The 24,710-nt window shown below is 40.9% G+C and overlaps 2 protein-coding genes across 9 annotated transcripts in view; both read left to right on the top strand.

Moving 5' to 3' along the window:
- ARID4B (AT-rich interaction domain 4B) overlaps window positions 1-7,097 on the top strand; it is a 156,158-nt gene extending 149,061 nt beyond the window's left edge. For 5 of the 7 annotated variants that reach the window (XM_047825042.1, XM_047825046.1, XM_047825047.1 and 2 more), the window contains one exon: window positions 6,937-7,097. In XM_047825042.1, coding sequence (XP_047680998.1) covers window positions 6,937-7,097 — 161 coding nt within the window. Of the gene's footprint in view, window positions 1-2,270; window positions 4,035-6,936 lie in introns of those variants that run through there. The other 2 variants (XM_047825045.1, XM_047825048.1) reach the window with 1 other exon arrangement.
- Window positions 7,088-24,293, top strand: RBM34 (RNA binding motif protein 34). Of its 2 annotated transcripts, XM_047825049.1 has the most exons (11): window positions 7,088-7,210; window positions 7,320-7,494; window positions 7,710-7,846; window positions 11,942-12,173; window positions 12,881-12,940; window positions 15,240-15,283; window positions 19,863-19,946; window positions 20,102-20,165; window positions 21,727-21,766; window positions 22,002-22,120; window positions 23,953-24,293. In XM_047825049.1, exons 1-11 carry the CDS (start codon window positions 7,152-7,154, stop codon window positions 24,229-24,231), a joined length of 1,293 nt encoding a protein of 430 aa, XP_047681005.1. In that variant the 5' UTR covers window positions 7,088-7,151; the 3' UTR covers window positions 24,232-24,293. The 2 variants fall into 2 exon arrangements, with proteins under 2 accessions (XP_047681005.1, XP_047681006.1); XM_047825050.1 differs by lacking the exon at window positions 12,881-12,940.
- The last annotated feature ends 417 nt before the right edge of the window (window positions 24,294-24,710 follow it).

A 24,710-nucleotide genomic window follows, 5' to 3' on the forward strand; every position in this document is an offset into this window, starting at 1 on the left:
AATTGAAACCAGTGCTAGGAAAATATGGTGAAATTTATATTTTATGCATTGCTGGAAGCATTGGCACAATTATTATGGCAAACAGTTTGACTATGTATTTGGAGAACTAGCTAATTCCGGTTCTAAGAATAGGTCCCAAGGAGAAATATGTGATGATAAAGAAGTTTGTCATGGTAATATTTATAATAACAGATAGAAATTATTTAAATTGTATTATCAAGTGATACATTGCATGGAATAAAAAGAAGTAGACATTTAAATTTTTATTTGTAACACTCAAAATATTTATTATATTGTTGTTAGCAACAGGAAGACACTAGAATTAAATAAGTTAAAGTTCATAAATATAATGGAATACTATTCAACTTTGAAAAGAAAAAGAGGTAGATCTATATATGTACCAATATGGAACAGTCTCCTAAGGTAAGTTGTTAAGTGTTAAAAAAAATAATCAAGAGGGGTGGCTGGGTGGCTCAGTCACTTAAGTGTCTGACTTTGGCTCAGGTCATGATCTCATGGTTTTCGAGTTCAAGCCCTGCATCAGGCTCTGTGCTGACAGCTCAGAGCCTTGGCCTGCTTTGGATTCTGTGTCTCCCTCTCTCTCTGCACCTCCCCTGCCTGCATGCTCTCTTTGACAGTAAATTTCATATTAAAAATAAAAAATTAATTAATTAATTAATTAAAAAGATAAATAATCAAAAGTCAAACACTATACTATGGTGCTTCTACTTATATTTTCAAAGTAAAGTTATAGCTACACATGTTAAATTTGCATATCCTATCTCTAGAGGCTGGAGAGGACATTCCTCTAGAACAGGGATTGGAACATTTTCTGTAGAGACAGTTAATAAATATTTTGGCCTTTGTGGGCCAAGGGGCCTCCTTGGAACATTTGACCCTGCCATTGTAGGTGTAAAATCTGCCATAGGCAGGAGGTAAACAAATGGGCGTGGCTGTGTTTCAATAAATTATATATATATATATATATATATATATATATATATATATATATATATAGTTTATTTAAGTAATCTCTGCACCCAATGTGGGACTTGAAGTCACAACCCCGAGATCAAGAGCCACACACTCTGACAACTGAGCCAGCCAGGCACCCTTCCAATAATTTTTTCTTATCAGAAACAGGTGAGGGAGCTCTTTCTGCCCATGCGCCTGTCCCAGTGCTTTTAATAAAATCACCTTTTTTATGCCAAACAAACAACAGGTGGGCCAGATTTGGCCTTGGGACAGTAATTTGCCAGCACCTCTACTAGAGTTTTGAAGACTGAGACAACTGGTAACAACAGGGAAGTGAAATTTGGAGGACTTAGGAGGGTTTTCATGAGGCAGAGATTTGCTTTTCCACCTTATATTCCTATACTGAAGGAATTTCTTTTACCTTTTGCATGTATTCCTTAAAACATTTTGTTTTTCAAATATTGATTTTATAGGGGCACCCGGGTAGTTCAGTTGGCTGAGCATCTGACTTCAGCTTAGGTCATGATCTCACACGGTTTGTGAGATTGAGTCCCACATCGGGCTCTGTGCTGACAGCTTGGAGCCTGGAGCCTGCTTCTGATTCTGTCTCACTCTCCCTCTCTCTGCCCCTCCCCACTGTGCTTCCATGGGCTCGCTTGCTCTCTCTTTCTCTCTCTCTCAAAAATAAATAAACTTTAAAAAATATTGATTTATAACAATGAGAGAATTTCCCTGAAGAAACTAACGGATGTGTCATTTGCTTTGTATGCGAAGTGCAGGAAAAAGCAGTAGTCAATCTGTGGACCCTTTTGTGCCAACACTAAGAATCACTCTCATCACCCTTTAAATTTGTAAGAAACTCTAAACACAGAAAGATGCAGGAACTAGGAGGCAGGAAAAGATTTTTGGGTGGATTACCACTTTTTCTTATTGGATTCAAAGTTCTTTTTGATGTTTGTCTCACTGTTGCAAAGTCGATTCTTGGTTTTATTTCCGCATCTTAATAGACTGGGTGCACAATTGTTTTTTTTCCTAATATGATCTGTGTGGGAGTGGCATTCCCTGATCTGTCCCTTTTCCTTAACTCTGTATTTCAGGACTGTCTAGAGCTACTTGAGATACACTGGTTTTTCCTTTCTTTACATCATGGCATTGTGACCTTCGGACTGCTCTTGCAGGCTTGAGTGATTTCAGAGAATACGATAGGCTTTTAGCTTACGGGGCTGGTGTTTTCTTTCTCTCTGTTGTCGTATGTACGTTTATTAAGCCTTTGGTTTGGTTTCCCCTTTCTTCAGGTGCTGCTACGTCCTCATCCTCCTCTTCCCCTTCATCCAGTTCCATAACAGCTGCTGTTATGTTAACGTTAGCTGAACCGTCAATGTCCAGCGCATCACAAAATGGAATGTCAGTTGAGTGCAGGTGACAGCAGGACTTGCTAAAGCACTTTGCACTTAATGGCTGTTGAGGGCCACGTCTTTTTTTATACTGCACAGTGGCACAAAAAAAAAAAAATCAGACAAGCACTATTTTATATTTAAAAATTGTTTCTTGACAAGCTGACTTGGCACTTAAGTGCACTTTTTTTATGAAGAAAAAGTACAATGAACTGCTTTTCCTCAAGCAATAATTGTTTCCAACTTGTCTGGGAATTGTGTGTCTGGTAACTTGAAGGCCTTCCACTGTGGCAAATGGAGGCTTTTCACTGCCTGTAGAGACAATACAGTAAGCATAATTGTTAGGTGGGCCGGAACATGTCAAGATAACTTACTGTATATGTATTCCCTTGTATTTTGTTAAAGCTGGAACATTTGATATTTTTCCATTTATTTATGAAAAAATACGAACCTATTTTCATTTGTACGAGCTAATTGTTTTTTAAAGCAAGTCACCTTAGGGTGGCTTTAATTGTATAAGTCAAGCACATGTAATAAATTCCAAACCTGCAGTTAACAGGATATTAGACATCAATCCTGGTAACCAAATATTAAAGTTTCTCTTTAAAAAAAGACTGAACATGTTTACAGGTTTGAATTAGGCTAAAAGGTCTTGCAGTGGCTTTTCATGCCCCTTCAAATTGGAATGGAACTACTGTACTTTGCCATTTTTCTATAAATCAGTATTTTTTTTTAATTTTGATATAATACATTGTGTGAAAAAAGAAAATGGCTAATAAACTGTATTAAATCTTAAACAATGTATAAAGATTGTACTTAGCCAGTTCAAAGTGTATATTTATTCATAATGAATTATAACAGTTATATTTTTGTGTTTTCTTGTAAATGTTTCTTTTTCCTTAAATACAGATAATTCATTTGTATTGCTTATTTTATTATGAGCTACAACAAGAGGACTTCAGGAACAAGTAAACTGTATTAGTATGGTTCCAGGTTGTTGATATGAACTGTCTCAGAAGGATGGTTGTTATTTTAAGTATAAATAGCTAATCGGGGTGGTAGGCCTATAAAATTAAATGCCTTGTATAAAATCCAAAATGAACGCAAACTTGTTTTCACTTGTATTGACTTTATGTTGTATGATTCCAATCTCTGTTCTGTTTGGCACTTGTATTTAATTCTACACCTTTGTAAGACATTTGTATATTGCGGATGTGTTCATTCAAGCTATTTAATACCTGGCACTGTTAATACACAGTACTTTACTGTACAGACTGTTTTACCGTTTTAATTGTAGTTCTGTGTACTTTTTTTGGATGGGGCTGGCATGTTTTATTTGTTTTCTGGCAATACGACATGTGAGAATTTCGAAGCGTTTTGTTGTAGATGCTAACGTGTCAGAATCCTTTACATTCAACTTTTCTAAGAAAAGCATTTTCAGTCTTGTAGTGTGTGCTTACAGTAACTAATTTTGTTGAAAATGGTTTCAAGTTATTCAAATTTGTACAGGACTGTAAAGATTTGTTGACAGCAAAACGTTGAAGAAAAAGCTTATAGAATAAAAGCTATAAAGTATATATTAGGATCTGCAAACAATGAAGAATTATGTAATATATTGTACAAATGTAAGCAAAGGCTCTGAAATAAAATGCCATAGTTTGTGAATCCTTGATTTTGTTTCTAAAAGATTAAGTAATTTTAGTTCATTTCTGTATGTGATGATTGACTGGAACATACATCTCCAGCCTGTATTATCCAGAAGGGGTTAATTGACATACCAAAAAAAGGGAATATTATACCTATAAGAATTAAAAGTCCATTAACGAGATTCAGGATTTATTAGGCATTTTTATATCTTTGTATATACACTATAGACTATTTTGCTTGAGTCTGAACATGAATATTCATTCCTCACTTGGAGGTTTGTCTAAAGAAAAAATTTTTATTTTCTTTAACCTGTGGAACCATTACCAGCAGCTTTTTTTTCTTTTTTCTGTGTTACAATTTCATTGGACTTTTACCTTTAGCGCACTCTGCCCCACTGCATATTGGAATCATCTGGACATTGTTAAAACAGTGATCAGTACTCCTGTGCCCTGTTGGTGTCGGGCGGTGGGGGGGGGGGGGGGGCAGTGGAGGCCATCCTCCCATCCCCCCACCTCTAGGCCCCCAGAGTTGTATTCAGTTGGTCTAGGATGGTACTTGGATTTAGATCTTTTTTAAAAGGGCTCTGGTGATTTAATATGCATCTGCTTTTTTCCACATTAAAAAAGATCAGTATTTAGATTTTTATGCCCCATTTAAATGAACTTTCCACCTAGAGGCAATCCTTTCTTAAGAATAATTTTTAAGGCCTAAAAAGCTCAAATGTATAGTTTTAAAGCACCTTTGGGATGACCCTGTATTTACTGTTACAGAAATTTGTTTAATGGATGATTTTTAAACTGTTGTAGGACGGTGCTTCCCAAAATGAAGTCTTAGAATACCGGTTCTGGGAAATGCTTTGGGAATTCATTGCCAAATATATATGCTATAGATAGCATTTTTTCTTCGCAGAGATTCGGTGTTGGCATCTTAAAAACCGAAAAGGCCTATGAAGAGACCCCTGGCTAACTTCCTTTACCTACTGTTTTCACTCTTACCTGGTCATGAAACCCTGTTTTTCAAGGAACTAATATCACGTACTTTGTGTGTTATAGAAACAGTGATTCCAAATTTTGTTGGAATTGAGGTTTATACTCTTGGGCCTCTCTGCCTTCCTGCCTGTTGTGAGAATTCATGGTATTACCAGAATTTGACTTAAATTCTCTGGTTACCTAAACTATAGTTTATCAACCTAGTTACAATGGATGGAAAAATTAAGATAGATGTTTCTTATAGTGTTCTCCAAAACCATTTTTTTTTCTCCTGAAATAACCTGAGGGTCAGGTCTTGTTAATTTTCTTAAGTGTAGGGAGATTGGGGAAGCCGAAGCAGAATACGGAAGACCACTAACGTATTTTCCAAAGTATTTTTGTCTGTATCTTTCTATGAAAAGAGTCCTTATATTTTAAACTCTTCAGAGGCATTAAGTGATCTCTAAACAGTTAAAAACCAGTTCTGACCAGCAGTGGGGATCATTTTTTAACTGTCCAACCACAGCCTCTTTCATCCTAATTATTTTCCTCTAGGAGTGTGTGCTCCCTTTTGTTCTTTGTGAGCCCATTTCTCCACCTTTCTTTTAATTTTAACCTATTTAGGGATTTTTGACTACCATCATGATGGGTTTTGTGTCTACTAGATGTGATCCCCAAGCAGCAATAGTTTCATGGTTTTATTGTGGAAGTAATCTATGTAAGGCTTAACAAAATATGTGCTAAATTGTACAGTCCGGGAAAGCCAGTGGTTAGGAGTCTAGAGGGGGCGGTGAATGAGCATACAGGGATTATGATGACAGATGTGATGGTGACACACAGGAGCTGCAATCCTTAAAGTAACATTTGAGGGAGTTTCATCTAGAAATGGAATGTGTAGGTAAGAGTGGAGGGGAAGAGTCAGGAAAGGCCAGATGTGATGAGGTTGCAAGTGCTACGGATAGGAAATGATTCTTGGAATAATGCTAGAGAGAGTGGGGATGAGAATGGGATTGGGAGACCTTCTGAAAGAAAAATTGAGTAGAATTTCTTCATTGGACTACATAGGATAGATGGAGCGAGGTGCTTGAATTGCAAATACAGACAGTTGGATTTGTCTCATCTTTTGTGAAATACAAGGTCACAATTACGGGAAGCCTAAACGAGAGACTCGGAAATCGAGACCAGAGCCAAGCAGTTGAATATTGGGTGTTTTCCATCAAGTTTTCTGATACAGTCTATAAAAGGGTCACATATATTCTCAGTTACTTCTTTTAAGCAGCTTTCAGAAAGCATGTCTATTCTCGAGTCAAAATTAAATCCGATTTTACCACCAGAGTTCTGAATTCAATTACTTAATAACAATTTGATACTTTTATTACTTAAAAATCAATTTATCGAACATTCACTAGGTACGGCAAGTAGAAATACAGAAGTAAGGTAAATAAGAAAAAGGGTAAATACATTAACACTAGTGCAGTTAGATGAAGGCTTGGAAAAAAATCTATTGTAAGTAACTGGGAGATTTTTCTAAGGGATATCTGAGCTGGGATTCCTTTCGGGTAAAGGAATAAATAACAAGGAATAAAAAAGGCTAGAATGTGCGGGTTTGGAGGGAGAGGAGTCTGGGAAGTTAGGCTGAGAAAATAGCAGGAGTTTTCAGTGCCCAGGATCTGGTAGAATAGCTAGGCAGAGCAGGTTAGAGCTGGAGTTTACTTTAAACGTTATTTTGAAATAGTGTGAAATACCAGAAAAGTTGCCAGAGCAGTGCAGAAAATGCCCATGTACGCTTCGCACCGATTCACCAATTACTGTGTAGCCTACATCCCTGTAACCTCATTTCTTGATAAACCTCCCTCCCTCCTCTTCAGTGATTCAGGGGTTTTCGACCGTGTTTCTCTCCGCTTGGAGTGGCACCCCACACCCAGCCTGGCTGATTCTTCTTTATACTTCAGGCCTCAACTACTCTCGAAGACTTCCTGCACTCCCAAGAAAGGTTTCTTTCCAGCCTGAAGAGGTCCAACCCGGCACCGGAAGCCCCGCGCCCGCTCGCCGGTTGTCTCTGGCTCCCGCTCAGCCCAGGCCGGAAGGGGCGTGGTTCCTGGGGCGGAAGTAGCCGGGACCCGGAAGTGCCGGGCTCGTGCGCCGCCGCTGTCTAGAAAGCCTCAGGATGGGGACGCCGGTGGAAGGAAAGAGCAAGAGGAAGAAAAAGAAAGGTGCCCAGGAGAGGTGAGTGGCGGGTGGCACGTCCGCCTGGGCAGGGGTGTGCGTTCGGGAGCTCTGGAGGGCGAAACGGTGGGGCCTGGCGTGGCTGAGTTTCTGGCGTCGGTGTCTATAGAGACAACCCGGAGGACGGCGTTCGCGGGAGTCTGGCCGGAGACTATGTGGTTGGACAAGTCGCCAGCAGCTTGCTCCAGGGCAGGCGCCCCTCCAGAAATAGTACAGCTCGGTTGGCGTCCCTCTTCAGCTCTTCTGAGCCTCAGCTCCAACCCGTGTATGTGCCTGTGCCTAAAGTAAGTCACTGAATTCTATTCCGAACGTCCCGTCAGAACGGCTTTTAGAACAGTCTGCCTCGCAGGGCATGATTTCTAAAGCGGGGCAGATGGGGTTAATTTTAAGTAAGCTTTCATTACCGGAATCCAGTGAGAGAGAACACTTGCAAATTTAGGAAGACTACTAAATTATTTAAAAAGATGGGGTCTCAAACATAGCTTCCAACTTTTAAAAGGAAACCACCAAAAAAAGGAAACGGGATGAGGAGGAAGAAGGTACATCCCAAATTCAAGGACCACTCTTGCAAGAACCTTCACAAGAAATGAAAGTGAAGAAGAAACTTTCTGCTGCAGACAAAAGGTTGGCAAACAGGTCGGTAGATTTGTCTTAAGCTGATGTTAAAGAAATTAGATGGTAAAGAATTTGAGATTTTTATACCTGCACTCTTCATCTTAGTGTTTTGCTCATCTCGTAGTTCTAGGTTTTACAGAAAAAAATTTTTTGTTGTGTAAAATGTCATACATATTCAAAAGTTGAAAAGGATGAGAACCTCATATACCCAGCACATATACCCATAATCCTTGGCCAGTCTTGTTCCATCTTTACCCTTCATATCTCCCTCATTAAGTGGAAGCAGATTTAAGGTCTAGAATCTAAATGTGTAAATATCCCAGCATGAAAAAGATGAGTTTTGTTTTCCCAAACTCAGAGATCAGATTTCCCCCATTAGCTTAAAAAATGTTTTCATGGGGCGCCTGGGTGGCTCAGTCGGTTAAGCGGCCGACTTCGGCTCAGGTCACGATCTCGCGGTTCCTGAGTTCAAGCCCCGCGTCAGGCTCTGTGCTGATGGCTCAGAGCCTGGAGCCTGTTTCCGATTCTGTGTCTCCCTCTGTCTCTGCCCCTCCCCCGTTCATGCTCTGTCTCTCTCTGTCTCAAAAATAAATAAACGTTAAAAAAAAAAAATGTTTTCATTACAGTTTATTTGATCAAGATCCGAATAGCGGTCACATCACAGGCTCCCTGGTAACTTTCCTTGGTCTGTGAAGCCACTCTCTTCAAGCCCCTTAATTTTTTTTACTATCTCTCAGAGAAAGGTGTCTCGCTCCTTGTCCAAGGTTAATTCGGTCACCTGTGCCTCTTTTGTCTCCCTCCGGATTATTCCCTCAGCTATATCCATTTTCTTCCCCTTCCCGTGGCTTTCATCTGTCTCCTGTACAAATGTGCTCAAGTGTCTCATCCTAAAAAGAGAAATTTAACAAAACCAAACCCTATCTTTGCTACGATGCCCTCAGTCCTTCCCTTCATAGTCAAGCTTTCAGAAAAACTTTATACATGTGTTCTTCCTTTTCCTGATCTATTTTCTCTTCCAGAAACTTGTTGTTCTGACGTGTTGAATCTGATTGTTCACTTGTGTTTTTATGTGATCTCCCCAAACTTCCGAAGCAGCGTGCAGTGAAGATATCCTGACCCACTTGCCATATTTTTTTTTTAATTTTTTTTTTTTAACATTTATTCATTTTTTGAGAGACAGAGAGCACAAGCAGGGGAGGGGCAGAGAGGGGGGGAGACACAGAATCCCAAGCAAGCTCCACGCTCTGCGCTGTCAGCACAGAGCCCGATGCGGGGCTTGAACTCATGAACCGCGAGATCGTGACCTGAGCAGAAGTTGGACGCTTAACCGACTGAGTCACCCAGGCGCCCCACACTTGCCATCTTTAATAGGCAGTACAGCCTCTTCCCTGTTCCATTCCACATGGTGGCTTTTCTTCCTGAAGCTATTAGATTGTTTTATCACAGTCTCTTCTGATTCCCCTCTTGTTTGTCTGTTCCTTCTCAGTGTTCTTGTGGGTACCTCTTCTCCTGCCTACTCTGTAAATGTTGATTTCCCCCAGGATTCTGTGGTCATCTTCTCAGGACTTTTTTCTACCCTTCATTCTGAGCAGTCTCCTTTATGCCCGTGGCTGCACCATTCTGATTTCTCTCCTGATCTCCTAATCTGTGTATCTGTTTGCCTGCTGGCATCTGCACCTGTATATTCTAGATACAGTTGACCTTTGAACAATGGAAAGGTTAGGAGCACTGACCCCCACACAGTCAAAAATCCACATATAACTTTTGATTCCCCCAAAACTTAACTACTAATAGCCTACGGTTGACCAGAAGCCTTACCATAAATAGTAGGTAAACACGTATTTTGTATGTTATATATGTCATGTACTGTATTCTTACAATAAAGTGAGCTAGAGAAAAAAAAATGTTATTAAAAATCATAAGGAAGGGACGCCTGGGTGGCTCGGTTGGGCATCCGACTTCAGCTCAGGTCATGATCTCACGTCTGTGAGTTCCAGCCCCGCGTCGAGCTCTGGGCTGACAGCTCGGAGCCTGGAGCTTGCTTCAGATTCTGTGTCTCCCTCTCTCTCTCTCTCTCTCTGCCCCTCCCCTGTTGGTGCTCTGTCTCTCTCTGTCTCAAAAATAAATAAACATTAAAAATTTCAAAAAAAAAATCGTAAGAGAAAATACATTTGTAGTACTGTACCACATTTATCAAAAAAAAAAAAAAATCCACGTTTAAGTGGAGTTCAGACCCATGTTGTTTGAGAGTCACCTGCACCTCAAGTTCAGAATGCTTCAGACTGAGCTGCGTAGGCTCCTGAGACCTGTTTGTCCGCAGGAATGGTACCACCAATCTTCCATCCAGTTGCCTGAGCCAGTGACTCGGGAGTCATCTTATACCCCCTCTTTTCCCTGCGTTCTACTCAGCTGCCGGGTCCTGATGGTGCTGTCTTTTAATATCTCTTGAATCTGTTGTTCCCTTTCCACCCCTCCCTTGCTCAAGTTGGTCTGTTGTCTTCTCAGATACATGCAGTTATAACTCTCTCCGTACTGGTCTCCCTTTTCCAGCCTTGCCCCTTCCCTAAGCATCTTCTGCTCTGCTGCCCAAATGATCTTTGTAAGGTGCCCCAAAATTTTCAATGGCTCTTTAAGCTCTGTGGGATACAATCTAAGCACTTGCACATAACAGCCATGGTCCTTGACCTGGTTCCTGCCATACCGTCCCGGTTCCTTTCACTCCTGCTTGGTACTTTATATGCCATAGTGGACAAAAAACTAGACATGAACCCTCTCCTTAGTGGAACTTACGGTCTAGTGGAAGAAGAATGTCAAAATTTACTGAGGACAATGTGCCAGACACGGCCTTTCCCCTCCCCTGAGAAGCCTTTCATGTGTCTTTTATTTTTCTATACCATGTCACCATTGTATTGTGAACTTTGCTTATCTCTTCAGAGGCTGGAGTATTGCAAGGTTTTTAATAGTCTCTTTATCTTTCTATCCCCAGACGCTAGAACAGAATAGGAACCCAGTAAATATTTACTGAGTGAATGAATCATTTACTACCCACGACTCGACTCGTGTTACCGTTGCCTCCTTAAGATCCCAGTCCTGGGGCACCTACTGGCTCAGTTGGAAGAGCATGCGACTCTTGATCTTGGGGTTGTGAGTGTGAGCCCCACTTTGGGTGTAGAGGTTACTAAAAAAATAAGTAGATAAACTTAAAATATGTGTGTGTGTGTGTGTGTGTGTGTGTGTGTGTGTGTATATATATATATATATATATATATATATATATATGTATATATGCATACATACGGTCCCTGTCAGTTCTCTGTTAGAATTGATGCTCAGATCTCGCTTACCCATGTGCACCAAGGTTTTTATTGTATTTGCCATTTCAGAATGTACTTTTGACAAGCAGTCCTTTAAATATTACAGTTAAAAGTAGGAAATCTGGTTTTCCCTATTGGCCACATTGCTTTTACAAAGTATTTTGCAGCCATTTTAACCTTCATAGACCCCCTATAAGTGCTGCAGATCCCCCGGAGTTCTAGAGCAGAGAATGAAACTGGGCATTCATAGAGCATAAACTAGACCTCCAAGAGCTTTACAACTTTTGTTTAAATGAGCAACTTTTGTTGCTCTGCAATAACCTGACAGTTTTAACATATCTTCAAAAATTGAGCTTAGTTTTTTCTAATCTTTTTTTTTAATACATCACTCTTTTTTTAAAAAAAATATTTATATTTGGAGAGAGAGCGTGAGTGGGGGAGGGACAGAGAGAGAATCCAAAGCGGGGTCTGCACTGCCGGTGTGGAGCCTGATGTGGGGCTTGAACTCAGGAACCGTGAGATCACGACTTGAACTGAAACCAAGAGTCAGACACTTAACCAACTGAGCCACCCGGGTGCTCCAATTTTTTCTAATCTTGAGTATTCTAGAGATACTGGTCACTTTTGGATAATGCTGTTTCTTAAATTTAGATATATTTGTGAATCATAAGTTTATATTTAGGAAAGCTAGAAGTAGGTGAGAAATATTTCAAATCTTTGTGCTTTGTCAGATACTACATCGGACTTCCAGGACTCTTATTCTTTTCTTTTTACCTTTTTTTTTTTCCTTGGCCTCGTAAAGGGAAAACGCCCTAGCAAGTGCTGATTTAGAAGAAGAAATTCACCAAAAACAAGGACAGAAAAGGAGTGCTTCTCAATCTGGTATTAAAGCAGCAGATAAAAAAGTACTTGATGATGTAGATCACACAGTTGTAAATCAGAGAAAGAAAATTGAAATCAACCAAGAAGAAGAAAGATTAAAGAATGAGAGAACGGTGTTTGTTGGGAATTTGCCTGTCACGTGTAATAAGAAGGTAAGTGTGTATAATCTACATGTTGTAAGGATTCAGAGAACTTAATAACTCATAACTTTGTTTACTCTTCCTTTATTGAATAAATGCATAATTAATAAGTCATTAACATGTAGCTTCATTGTAAATGATTACACGAATCATTCTGTAGATCGATTCTGGTATACACCTTCTCCTCTCCGTTCCCATAGTCACTGCCCTTATTCATCCTTTTGCAAATCTGCAAACAGTATTGCAGTGGCCTCCTGGTTTGGTTTTGTTTTTTTTATTCCTTCCAGCCCTCTTTTCTGTTACATGTCACTAGAACGTAAACCTGAAATCATGCCTAGCGTAGAGTAAGGGGCTCAATAAATATTTGTTATATAAATGAATGAATACATCCTGAGGTTCTTCCATTATGTGGGATTTACTAAACCCAAAATATGCCCTTTACTTTTACAGTTTACATGTGGCAAAGATTATAAAAGATTCAAAGACAAAAATGCGTACCTTATGGATACTAACAAAAACTTGAGATGCGTTTTATGTGTATATATATGTGTGTGGAAACTATTTTTTGTCTTCCAACCGAGTAGTCCCTTGTTCCTGAAATGTTCTTAAAAGACAACCTGGCAGTAAAAGATGATCAGATGGTTTTACTTAATTCTTTTTTGTAGCACTTACTTGATGTTCTGAAAGTAGACTAAAGTATGTATGTTTTTTTATTTTAGAAGCTGAAGTCATTTTTTAAAGAGTATGGACAGATAGAATCTGTACGATTTCGTTCTCTGGTATGTTTTCTCCCTGTCTGGAAATTGCAAATCTCGAAACGTATTCGTTTAAGTCAGGCTTATTAACATGTTGGTATTAGTGAGATGGAGAAGCACAGCCTTTTGAATCAACAGGTTCAAATCTAGCCCCAGAGAAGAAGTGCTCTTAAGATCTACTTCTGACTCCTGGACTCTGTTAAATTAATGCGTTCACACAGTAAAACGATATCATTGTAGGAGGGTGGATGTGTGACTTTTGTTTGCGGAACATTAATACGTGTGGAATAGCATTTCTGAGCTCCAAGGCATTCAGTCCAGGAGGTTGGTGTACTGCAGACAGTACCTACCACTGTCAACTTAATTTCCCTAAAGTACTTCTTCCCAGGGGCGCCTGGGTGGCTCAGTCGGTTAAGCGTCTGACTTCAGCTCAGGTCATGGTCTCACACTCGGTGAGTTCGAGCCCCGCGTTGGGCTCTGTGCTGTCAGTTCAGAGCCTGGAGCTTGCTTCGGATTCTGTGTCTCCTTCTCTCTCTGCCCCTCCCCAACTCGCACTCTGTGTCTCTCTCAAAAAATGAATAAGTGTTAAAAATTTGAAAGTACTTCTTCCTGGAACTCATGATCATTACACATATAGGTACCACATCACTTATGCGTGCACGTGCGCGCGCGCACACACACGCACTTTGGCCTGGTATTGCTTTTGGGGATCTTGCTCTATCCCTGGATTACCGGTCTGTTTGATGACTCTGTTGTGCATTCTCCGGCACCCCATACTTCATTATGGTGCTTATGACACTGTTCTGTAGTCGTTCCATTATTCGTCTGCCCCACCAGACTGAAAGCTGATAGCAGACAGCCGGTTTGCCTTGCTCATTCGTGGGTCACCAGTACCTGCACATTGTGCACATGAAGCATATATGGAATTGCCTAAAGCCCTTACATTTGCCTTGCTGTGAGTGAATTCTGTCCTGGTTCTTAGCCTGACAGTCAACACAGGGTGGCCCTGAGGCCATGTGTGACTCTCCTGCAGCCTGGGAGCTGCCCTCATTGCTGATCAGACGCTAGCGCTTTCTCACTCTTCTTTTTGCTCAGTTCATTGGTTTTGTTGCGACTCCTCCTCAAAGTCTCATTTTGCCTAGTGAGATACAGTCTGTGTTTTGGTAGGCGATTAAAATGTTAATTACTCAAGTTTTTCTTTTTGATACTTTATACCATCAAGTTTTTTTTCCCCTCTATTTCTGTACCTTACTGCTTTGTGTCTTACCTACTCATTTGTATCTTCAGTAACAAGATACGGATGCTTGAGGGCTCCTAGAAGACACCTAGTAAATGTGTTTTGATGACCATCATTCACCTGTTGATTGTTCACTTGGGCATTTCTCATGTCTTGCACGGCTACACTGTCTGTATTTTCAGAGTTTGTGAGTAAGGCAAACTGAGAATTTATATCAGATGACTAAGATTTCCAGGGGACATTTATAGTAACTGCCCTAAATTAAACTGACATTCATAGATGGTGCTGCTCTGTGAACTTGCAGGGTCTATATCTTTTCACCTTTGTCTTGTCAGTACCTGGCTGAGGCATTTCAGTGCCTCTGCCAGTATCTCAGGACTGGCGCCTTGCAGACGGTCAGAGTTGTTGACCTGAATTTCCATCTCCTCCATAAAGTTTTCCCTCCCTAACCCCTCACTCTTAAGTAGTACAAAAGTAATACTGTATAGGGCTGAAAAGAAAGTGAATTTGAATGTAAAGGGGTTTCCCTTATTTGCCCAATTAAAGATACAATGATTTTTTTTTTTTTTTTTTGCCAGCTGGCATATACTGACCCTTAGACATATGGATGAAATAATGTCTTTACATTATTTCCCAATTTATTTAGACATATTTAAAATCATACAGAATGTACAAAAAAGTAAAATCATATAGCACGTACAATAAAATGTTAATATAGAAGTGTTGCTTTTTTCCAAGCTTATTTTATAAAACAATTTTCCTTGCGTTTTTCTTACGTGTCTTTAACCTCCGTATCCCCTTATGTCCAGAGACCCCTTTGAGTCATCTGACCCAAGTTGAGAGCACAGTATGTTTACTTCCATTTAGATTAAAAGTCATTGCCTGTAAAATTTTGGCCTAAGCCACCAGATCCCGTTCATATAACATTAGGATGGTTGTTTCTGATTCCCTAGAATGTTTTAATTACATCACATCAGAATAAGACATTTAGAATTCGATTAATTAAAATATAATTAATTTGAAGTAATATTTTGGATAATGAATTTTCTCTAATACCTGTCCCCCTTTTTTTTTCTCTCTTAAAAGATTCCAGCAGAGGGAACCCTGTCCAAAAAGTTGGCAGCAATAAAGTAAGTTTATAATGAGAGAAAGGGAGTAGTCTTAAACTGTCTTCCATTTTGGTTAAAACTTAAGACCGTGTTTTCGTGGATTTTTATTTTTCGATAATATATCATACTACTTGACTATTTTCTTATGACTGCAATAGTGGGTAAATTTATCAGATGTTTGTCTTTAAGCTTTAACATAAATTGTAGAATCACATTAAATATTATAAATAAGTTGCTGGAAAATGTGCCATGAGAATTTTCAAGGACATTTAATCAAGCATTATGTTTGGAAGAGAATAAGGAAATTTTATGCCCAAATATTGTAGTATAAATCATAAATACTGTATTTTATCAGTTCTAAGGCACACATTTTCCCATATCTTAACATTTTGAAGTCAGGATGCATCTGAAAATCAGGGGTGCCTCATAGTTGCGGTTAGCCGGTCAGGTTTTTCCAGAGAATTCATGTTTGCTTCTGTTAGGTTACCTGGGGGTACTACCAGCTCAAGACCACTTTAAGCTCTCTGTTTGAAGGTTTGGGGACTGTGCTGTAGTGTGGCTCACAAGTTCATATTCTCAGGGGATTTTCCCCTACCCTCCTTATCCACCTAGTGCCATGGATGAGACACAAAAGTTTTCTTTACTCTCCCTTCATTTCTCATTAATTTTTAAAATTGAAGTATAATTGACATATAAATTTAAAACATACAAGCTGTATTTCTCATTCACCTTCAGTTCTAGGCAGAGTCTCCTATTAATCTCTAATCTTGGGTTTTTTTTTCTAACTAGGACATGAAATCTTAGATTATACAAGCATAGATTATTCAGAAATTTATTATACAATAAATTTCTGAAGTGGCCTCACCGTGTTACATTCCACCTGCTGTGGGAGAATTCCCATTTTCTTCACATCCTCGCCAGCACTGGGTATTGCCAGTCATTTAATTTCAGCCCTTCTAAGGGTTTGTTGTAATGGTCTCAGTTTCTGTTTAGTCTGATGACTAAAGATATTGAGGGCCTTTTCATGTGCTTTTTGGCTGCTTGTATCTATTCTTTGGAGAAGTGTTGGTTCAAAAATTTCACCCACTTTCTGGTGGCTTGTCTGTCTTATTGTATTCAGTTTTTCATTGTGGGTGCAAGACTTTTTTCTGATATATGTTTTGGATATTTTGCCCCTATCTGTGGCTAACCTTGTTTTGTTGTTAATGTTTATTTTTGAGAGAGAGAGAGACAGCATGCAAACAGGGGAGGGGCAGAGAGGGAGACAGAATAGAAGCAGGCTCCAGGCTCCCATGTCAGCACAGAGCCCAACGCAGGGCTTGAACCCACGAACCGTGAGATCATGTCTTGAGATGAAGTCAGACACTTAACTAACTGAGCCACCCAGGTGCCCCTGTGGCTAACCTTTTTAAGGGTGTCTTTTAAAGAGCCCAAGTTTTAAATTTTGTTGAAGATCCATCTTTGCGAGTGCTGGTTTTTGGTGGTCTGGTTGGGGGCGGTGGGGTTGTCTGTTGTCCCGGTTCAGCCTCTGATGCAGGCCGGCCCTGTCTGTCTGTGTATCAGTGCACCGGCCGGTCCTCCCTCCCGTGGCAGCCAACCTCTGCCTTGTGTCTTTGGTGGATCTTGGGCTGGAAAACATTTCCCACTCCTTGCCCTGTGGTAGGAGGCCTCCCTTCTCTGGCCCCAGGACTATTCCCTGTGCTCTGGGAATGACGGGGTTTGCTGTCTCTGCCCCAGCAGCTCAGCCCTCTCCGTTGGGAGAAGAATCCAGGTGGGCTTTGTGTCCTTCCCATACTTCTCTTCTCCAGCCCACACCCCCCAGGGATGTCTCTGGGCTCCCACCTGCCCTCAGTCATTCCTGGGGACACTGGCAGAGGTCGGGGGAGCAGAGCCTGCAAGCGGGTGTGCCTATCTGTGTTGCTGGCCTCCAGAGATTCCATTTCGGGCCCAGCCCACACGCGGCTCTGGCAATGTATTAAATCCTAGCTGAAATCGGCCCGGCTCCCTTGTCTGGCACCCGCTTCTGAGCCAGTGCTGTCTCCTGTCTCCTCGGATGGCCCAGCCCTTGCTTAGCCCCCCAGTTTCCTTTGGACCTCAGCTCGGTTTCCTTTGGACTTTAGCTCTGGTAGCTTCTACAAAAGTTAGAATGTGGGTTATTCGGCTTCTTGTGTCGGGGTGGGGATGATGCTATTCCTGGTTTTCTCCCTTCTGGGTGCAGGTGGAACTCGAGATGTCATTAATACCTAGATCTCTAGATGTCATTAGTTTTTTTAAATCACCCATCCAGCTTGATACAAAACAGGTTCTTGCCACATAGAAAGGGGCAGAACTGTGTGCTTACCCTCTGTATTCCCTGTGCCAAGGGATCTTTTCTTGTAGAGTGCAGTTAAGAGTTTTTATTTATTTATTTATTTATTGTTTATTTATTTAATGTTTATTTATTCTTGAGACAGCATGAACAGGGGAGGGGCAGAGAGAGAGGGAGACACAGAATCTGAAACAGGCTCCAGGCTCTGAGCTGTCAGCACAGAGCCCCACGCGGGGCTTGAACCCACAAACTGTGAGATCATGACCTGAGCCAAAGTTGGACGCTCAACCAACTGGGCCACCCAGGCGCCCCAAGAGTTTTTATTTTTTATTTTAATTTTTTTAGAGAGCGTGTGCCTGCCCAAGTGCAAGTCGGGGAGGGGCAGAGGGAGAGAATCCCAAGCAGGCTCCATGCGCCGTGCAGAACCTGACTCAGGGCTCGATCTCATGACCCTGGGATCGTGACCTGAGCAAAAAATCAAGAGTTGGATGCTTGAATTGACTGAGCCACCCAGGTGCCCCCAGTTAAGAGTTGTTAAAGTCCTTTTCCATTTAGGTTTTCTTGGGGTTTGTCTTAGTCTGTTCGGGTTGCTACAACAAAATGGCGCAGACCAGATGGCTTATAAACAATGGAAATTACTTTCTCATACTTTCAGAGGCTGGAAGTCAGAATGAACTGCCAGTGTAGTTGCATTCTGGTGAGGGTCAGCTTACTGATTCGTAACCAGTGCCTTCTCACCGGTCCTCACAGTTTATAGTCAAACGGTAAGATAAAGAAGGGGCTAGAAGTTCTGTGGGGTCTCTTGAAGAACACTAGTCTTGTTCAAGAGGATTCCACCCTCATGACCTCAGCCACGCCCACAGGCCCCACCTTCTATTACCATCACATTGGGCGTTACATGGATTTCCACATGAATTTGGGGAGGATGCAAACATTTCAACACTAAGACAAGTTGAGTAGGATGTTGTCAGGAGCTGTGTGTTGCAGGGAAAGCGTGGGGGTTCTGGAGTCACCTAGGCCTGTTTGAAGTCCTGGGCTGGCCACTCCTTGCCTTGTGATCATGGCACTTCTCTGAGTCTCAGCTTCCCTATCCATAAAATCAGAAAAGTAACACCCATGTCGGAGATGGGAGACTAAATGAATACATAAAATGGCTAATACAGTGCCCAGTATTATATTAGGCATTCAATAAATCGCAGTTAGTTTTATCAATAGAAAACTATCAGATAGTGTAGTATATTATTACAGAATGCCATGAGAAATGCCCTGACATTTCCTAGGGCCTTTCTTGATGGTACTCATTTGTTTATTAGCCTTTTTGCTACTTCAAAAACAATAGGTTCATGTCTTCAGGGAAGAATCTGTGGTCATTACTAGGTCCTTTTTGCTGATCGGTCACATCTAAATTATATGACCATTTTGCAAGCCTGCGAATTAGTGGGTGGAAGCATTGAGCAGCAGCAGCTGTAGTCGTTAAAAAGAGTGAAAACCAGTCATAACCTGCTTCCCGTTGAGCGAACACAGCACTACATCCAGTCCCGACAGAGATGTGCAGTCCAGGTCTGAGCAAACCTCTGGATCCAGCTGCCAATTTGTAAGAAATAGGGAGGCCAGAGGAACACGTTGACCTGTATTGTGAGCTTGCAATCAAAACCATCCAGGCTTTGGAAAATTCCGTAGGTCGAACAGTAAGGTAAAGAGAGAGATAAAGGCAGAATCCTGCAGATTAAATAAGACTCAAAAGACTTCAAGTCCCCAAGTGGACATCACCAAAGTATGACCAAGGAATAGATGCTTGATTGTGATAAAACTACATAGACACGCAAGCAGATGGTTTCTGGAAAAGTAGGGGTGGTAGGCACAGAGAGTGTCTCTGGGATGGGCAGTGGCTGCAAGGTTATTGATCTTTAATATTTCTCTAAGCTGTACACATTTGTATAGTTTTTATCTTCTCGTATCTGCTTATGTGTTGTTAGGTACAGGGCTCCAGTTAAGATTGTTGTTTCTAGCTTTGTGACATTGCTTGGGCGGGGCGGGGGGGGTGGCTACTTGCTTGCTCCCTCATAGTGATGACCAATAGGAAGGCAAAAGTTACATGTTTTGTTTAATATCTGTGTAAGTTGTATGTTATTTTTTGCGTTATTACTAAATTTATAAAGAGATGAAACTTCTCCTGGGAATTCTTGTCATATGTGCTGATTGAGAGTAGAAAACAAATTATATTTTTTAATGACTTTGAGATTAACGGATTTTACACGGTCTTTTTCTTTTTTTTTTTTTTTTTTTGTATAGACGTAAAATTCATCCTGATCAGAAAAACATTAATGCTTATGTTGTGTTTAAGGATGAGAGCGCTGCTACAAAAGCATTGAAAAGGTAATGTTATCTCTTTGAGATTTGAATGGAATTATTACATTTAAGTATGTACGAGTATTTTTTTTTATTCTTTGGTTTGACTTTAGAGCAAATATTACAGTTAACTCGGCGTTCATTTTTAACAGCCATTTTCCCCCTTCGTGTTTATAATGCAGAAATGGGGCCCAGTTTGCAGATGGATTTCGTGTTAGAGTTGATCTGGCATCCGAGACTTCATCTGTAAGTGGTACTTGAGTTGTTTAAAGAACTTAACTAGAGTCTTCTAGAGAGAAACGTTCTCTTCCGAGCTTTCGCTAAGGAGAGGAGTGGAATCATCAGTGAGCACAAGGGAAACCAAGAAGGAAACACTTTGGCCCTTGAGGTCACAACGTTGGGGCACAGACTGGCACAAGGACCTTAGTCAACAGCTTCCAAGAACGGGGTACCCCCACACCCGGATCAAGTGTTCATAGATAGTTAGCCTGGGAGGGATGTTGGAGATCGTCCGGGCCAACACCTTATTTCACATACCGAAATAGAGAAAGTTAACTCCATTTTTGAGTCCCTACTCTGTGTCAGGTACTCAGTGCTGAGCTATAGTCCGGGTTCTGTAGGGGTTCAGTACAAAGGTGAAGACAAACAGATGGGCTGATTGTGGCACTTTTTTTTTTTTTTTTTTTTTTTAAGGTATTTATTTTTGGGAGAGAGAGAGAGCTTATGAGTGTGAACAGGGGAGGGGCAGAATCCCAAGCAGGCTCCAGGTGCTGAGCTGTCAGCACAGTCGGATAATTAACCGAGTGAGCCACCCAGGCCCCCCAGCACTACGTTCTGATAAATACACAGGATGCTCTGTCAGCTCAGGAATGGGACACTTGACTTGGGGAGGTACCAGCAAGAAGGGACAAAGGAGGGTGTCCAGGAGAAGAATAGGTGCTCTTGGAGACTTGAAAGATGAGTCAGTGTTATCTGGGCTCAAGAAATTTTAAACAGTGTATGTGGCGGGGACCAAAACTTAATTTGCTTAGGGAATGGACAGAGCTTGATGCAGTTAATAGCAGGTAGAGTGTGAAGAGGGACAGCATTAAGTTGCTGTTGGAGAAACGGGAGAGGCCAAATCATGAAGACTGTGGTCTGCCGTGTTGAGGCGTCTGGATCTTGTCCAGGAGCAGTCCCACAGGTTTAAATGCAGGAGTGATGGGTAAGTTTGCAGTTGACAAAGGTCTCTCAAAGTGAGTGAAGGCTGCTTGTAAGAGCTCACCACCGAAACCTAGAGTGCATTTTCGTGGGGGTCAGAGTGCGCTGGCTGAGAAATGACCAAGGCCTGGAAGACCTCTCTGGCTCTGCTGTAGACCTACCCTGAGGGCCAAGTGTGCTTGTGTTATTTAAATTAAGCTGACTGTGTTATTTAAATTCAGTTTTATTAGCATACGACCACCATTTACTTGTAAATGTTCTGTTAAGCCTGGGAGGGTAGTTACATCAGAGACCACGTGGCCTTGGCCGTAATGCCCAACAGACTGCCATCTGGCCCGGTACCGAGTTTGCCGTGCCAATGTAGCATGCCTGTCCTGGGCACTGCCATGTGTTAATGCTAGCTGTGAACAAAAGAACCCCTGTTGCCTCTGGTGCTTACTCACTTTCAAGAGGGAAGATGGAAGAAACAGAATCAAATAAGGGACAGGTGCGTAGTTAAATCAGCGCAGTGGAGACCTGTCAGATACATGGGGTGAGGGAAAGGGGATTTTCGGATCACTTCCATTTTCAGCTCCGGTGATTTTTATTAACCTTCTTTGTGTTTCAGAGGGACAAGAGATCAGTATTTGTGGGGAATCTCCCGTACAGTAAGTGTTAAATAAAGTACCCATTTATCATGAAAATAACAGGAAAATAACAACTGAGTAGTAACTTAATGTTTTGCTTTAAGACCAACTTGGAAAAGTGTAGAGTGTAACTTGACTAATTTTCGTGGGGCTTGCTATATTAACTATATTACATTAACTTGCTGTATCAGTAAACAGCTCCAGCTTTCAAAGGCCATTCTGTTTTTACTTGTGCTCTGGTTGAATTTGTTTTTAGAAGTGGAAGAATCTGCAATTGAGGAACACTTTTTGGACTGTGGGAGTATTGTGGCGGTTAGGATTGTGAGAGACCCAGCCACTGGAGTCGGCAGAGGCTTCGGCTACGTGCTCTTTGAGGTATGGGAGACTCGTGCGTTGTCACTGTCCATTGAAATGTGCTGGAGGGGTTGTCCCTGCTGTTTCATCTCTCAGACATAACTGTCACCGTCACCTTCAAATTCCGTCTTCAGGAAACTAAACTCATAATCTGCCATATTAGAGTACTCTTCCTGTAACCGCACCTCATCAAAAGACGTTCTGCTTCCCTCTTTCTCCACACTGATGTTATGAAATAATGTTTCAGATATTGGACATGAAAAGTATTAAGCCTCTGAATTTCCACTTTCCATAAAATGGAGAAAAGAATTGACCCGTTGGCACAGGTAGAAGAAAATCTTGGTCTTTGTACAAAATTAGTTATATTTAGTTTACAAAATATTAACCAGCGTATCATGCCTAATAATACTAGAACATACATACTATGAGAATATTCATAATGCCTGATGGCACTTAAGTTTTTCTCCCTTCCGCAAGCACCCGTTAATACATTTCCTTTCAGTTTTTTCTGTGCCTTCTTTTTTAAAGTTGAACTTCCATCTGTGAACATAAAATTTTGCAACCTGCTTTGTGTTTTCTGTTGTATAAGTATGTTCTTTTGAGTGATGTAACGTAATTTATACTATCTTTTCCCTAATGTTTCTCAAATGTTGGAAATTTGCCGTGTTCTCTATTTTTCCCTGTAATGATGAAATTGCGGTGTTTTTTTTTTTCCTTCAAATGTTTGTGTGCAGTTTGTGATTGCTTTTTTTTTTAGATAGATCCCCAGGCCTGTTACTGACTAGGTCAAGATAAATGACCATGTTTAATACTCTTGATATGTATTATTACCAGACAGCTTTTGAGAAAGGTTGTCACAGCCTTTTGTTGCCATCGTTAATGCATTGTAGTGTTTCTCTGTTGTCTACTATTTTTTTAAGGTTTATTTATTTATTTATTTTGAGAGAGGGCTCGAGTGGGGGAGAGGCAGAGAGGGAGAGAGAGAATACCAAGCAGGCTCCTGCTGTCAGCACAGAGCCTAATGCCAGGCTCTATCCCACGAACTGTGAAATCACGTCCTGAGCTGAAACCACGAGTTGGCTGCTTAACCAACTGAGCCATCCAGGTGCCCCTCTGCTGCTGTAATTACTTGATAAGTTCGTAAAGTCCTTTAGCAAACATCTCATGAATATTCAGGGTTGTTAGCATCTAGTGGTTCTATATTAGGACAAAAGAGTAATAGAATTTGGGATCTAAATGGGATCCTGCAGGAGCACCTAGGGGGCTCAGTCAGTTAAATGTCCCAACTGCTCTGACAGCATGGAGCCTGCTTGGGATCCTCTCTCTCTCTCTCTCTCTCTCTCTCTCTGCCCTTCCCCTGCTTGCTCTCACGCTTTCTCTCAATAAATATTAAAACAAAAACAAAAAATAATTCTGCAAGGCATCTAGTTCAGCATTTCAGAAACTGAAAGAGAGTTCCCTTCTCTCAAGTCAGCTAATACAGTGCAGCTTTTGCAGAAAGAGCCTATGACAAGAGAGGCTGATTGGTTTAAAAGACTGCATGTGACTGATTTAGTTGGTTGGAACTCCATTTTACAATGAGAAAAATGAAGCCTGTTGGATTGTGACTTACCTAATTATGTGACAAGGCAGCTGAGTGCTTCCTGGGAAGAAACCTGTGAGGAGCATGATTAAAACGAGACTACCGGCCCAGCCACTGAAACCCGTGGGGTTGCACTTCTTGGATGTCAAAGTGGGAGGGGCGTTTATCTGTGCAAGCTTGAAAATTCTCCTAATCCACTAAAGTCACAGTTGTACTAGTGTCTTTGCAGGGGGCTTTCTGGTGGAAATTAATATATTGATTTTTATTCCAGAATACGGATGCTGTTCATCTTGCTCTGAAGTTAAATAATTCTGAACTGATGGGAAGGAAACTCAGAGTCATGCGTTCTGTCAATAAAGAAAAATTAAAGCCAAATTCAAATCCCAGTTCGAAGAATGTCGGTAAACCTAAGCAGGGACTTCATTTCGATTCAAAAAATGTAGGACATTCTAAAAGTTTGTTTATTGGAGAAAAAGCTGTTCTCCTTAAGAAGAAAAAGAAAGGGCAGAAGAAAAATGGACGGAGTAAGAAACAGAAAAAACAGAAGTAACAATCCGAAGGTTATTTTGCTCCCACTGAGTACTCGTAATAAAAGTGTGGTAAACTCATGTATCAAGTTGCAGAATTTTATATGGATGGTGCGGGTGAAACGTGGGAACATTTTTAGTTTATTCACATTGTGACGGCACCTTTGAAGCGTTTGTTTTAAGATGTAAGCAGATTAGTCACCAGTGATTATGAGATGGTATGAGATGATTTTAGACTTAAGGTAAACATTTAGAATTTTAGTGGCTATGTATTAGCGTATGATAGAAATATGTAATTAACACTTCAGATGGTTGTTTCAAGAATTACTTGAGATGAGACTAAAAGTGAGTAAAATTAAAATGTATATATGTATGCACACGTTGATACCAATTGGATCTAGATAGGTAGGAATACTGATCTAATACAAATAACAGTCCCAAAGAAGAAGGGTTTGAAGGGCTCTTGTATAACAGCCACTAAATTTTTTTCCCCTTTCTCTTG

The sequence above is a fragment of the Prionailurus viverrinus genome, chromosome D2 (genome assembly GCF_022837055.1).
Source record: "Prionailurus viverrinus isolate Anna chromosome D2, UM_Priviv_1.0, whole genome shotgun sequence".
Classification (NCBI taxonomy): Eukaryota; Metazoa; Chordata; class Mammalia; order Carnivora; family Felidae; genus Prionailurus; species Prionailurus viverrinus.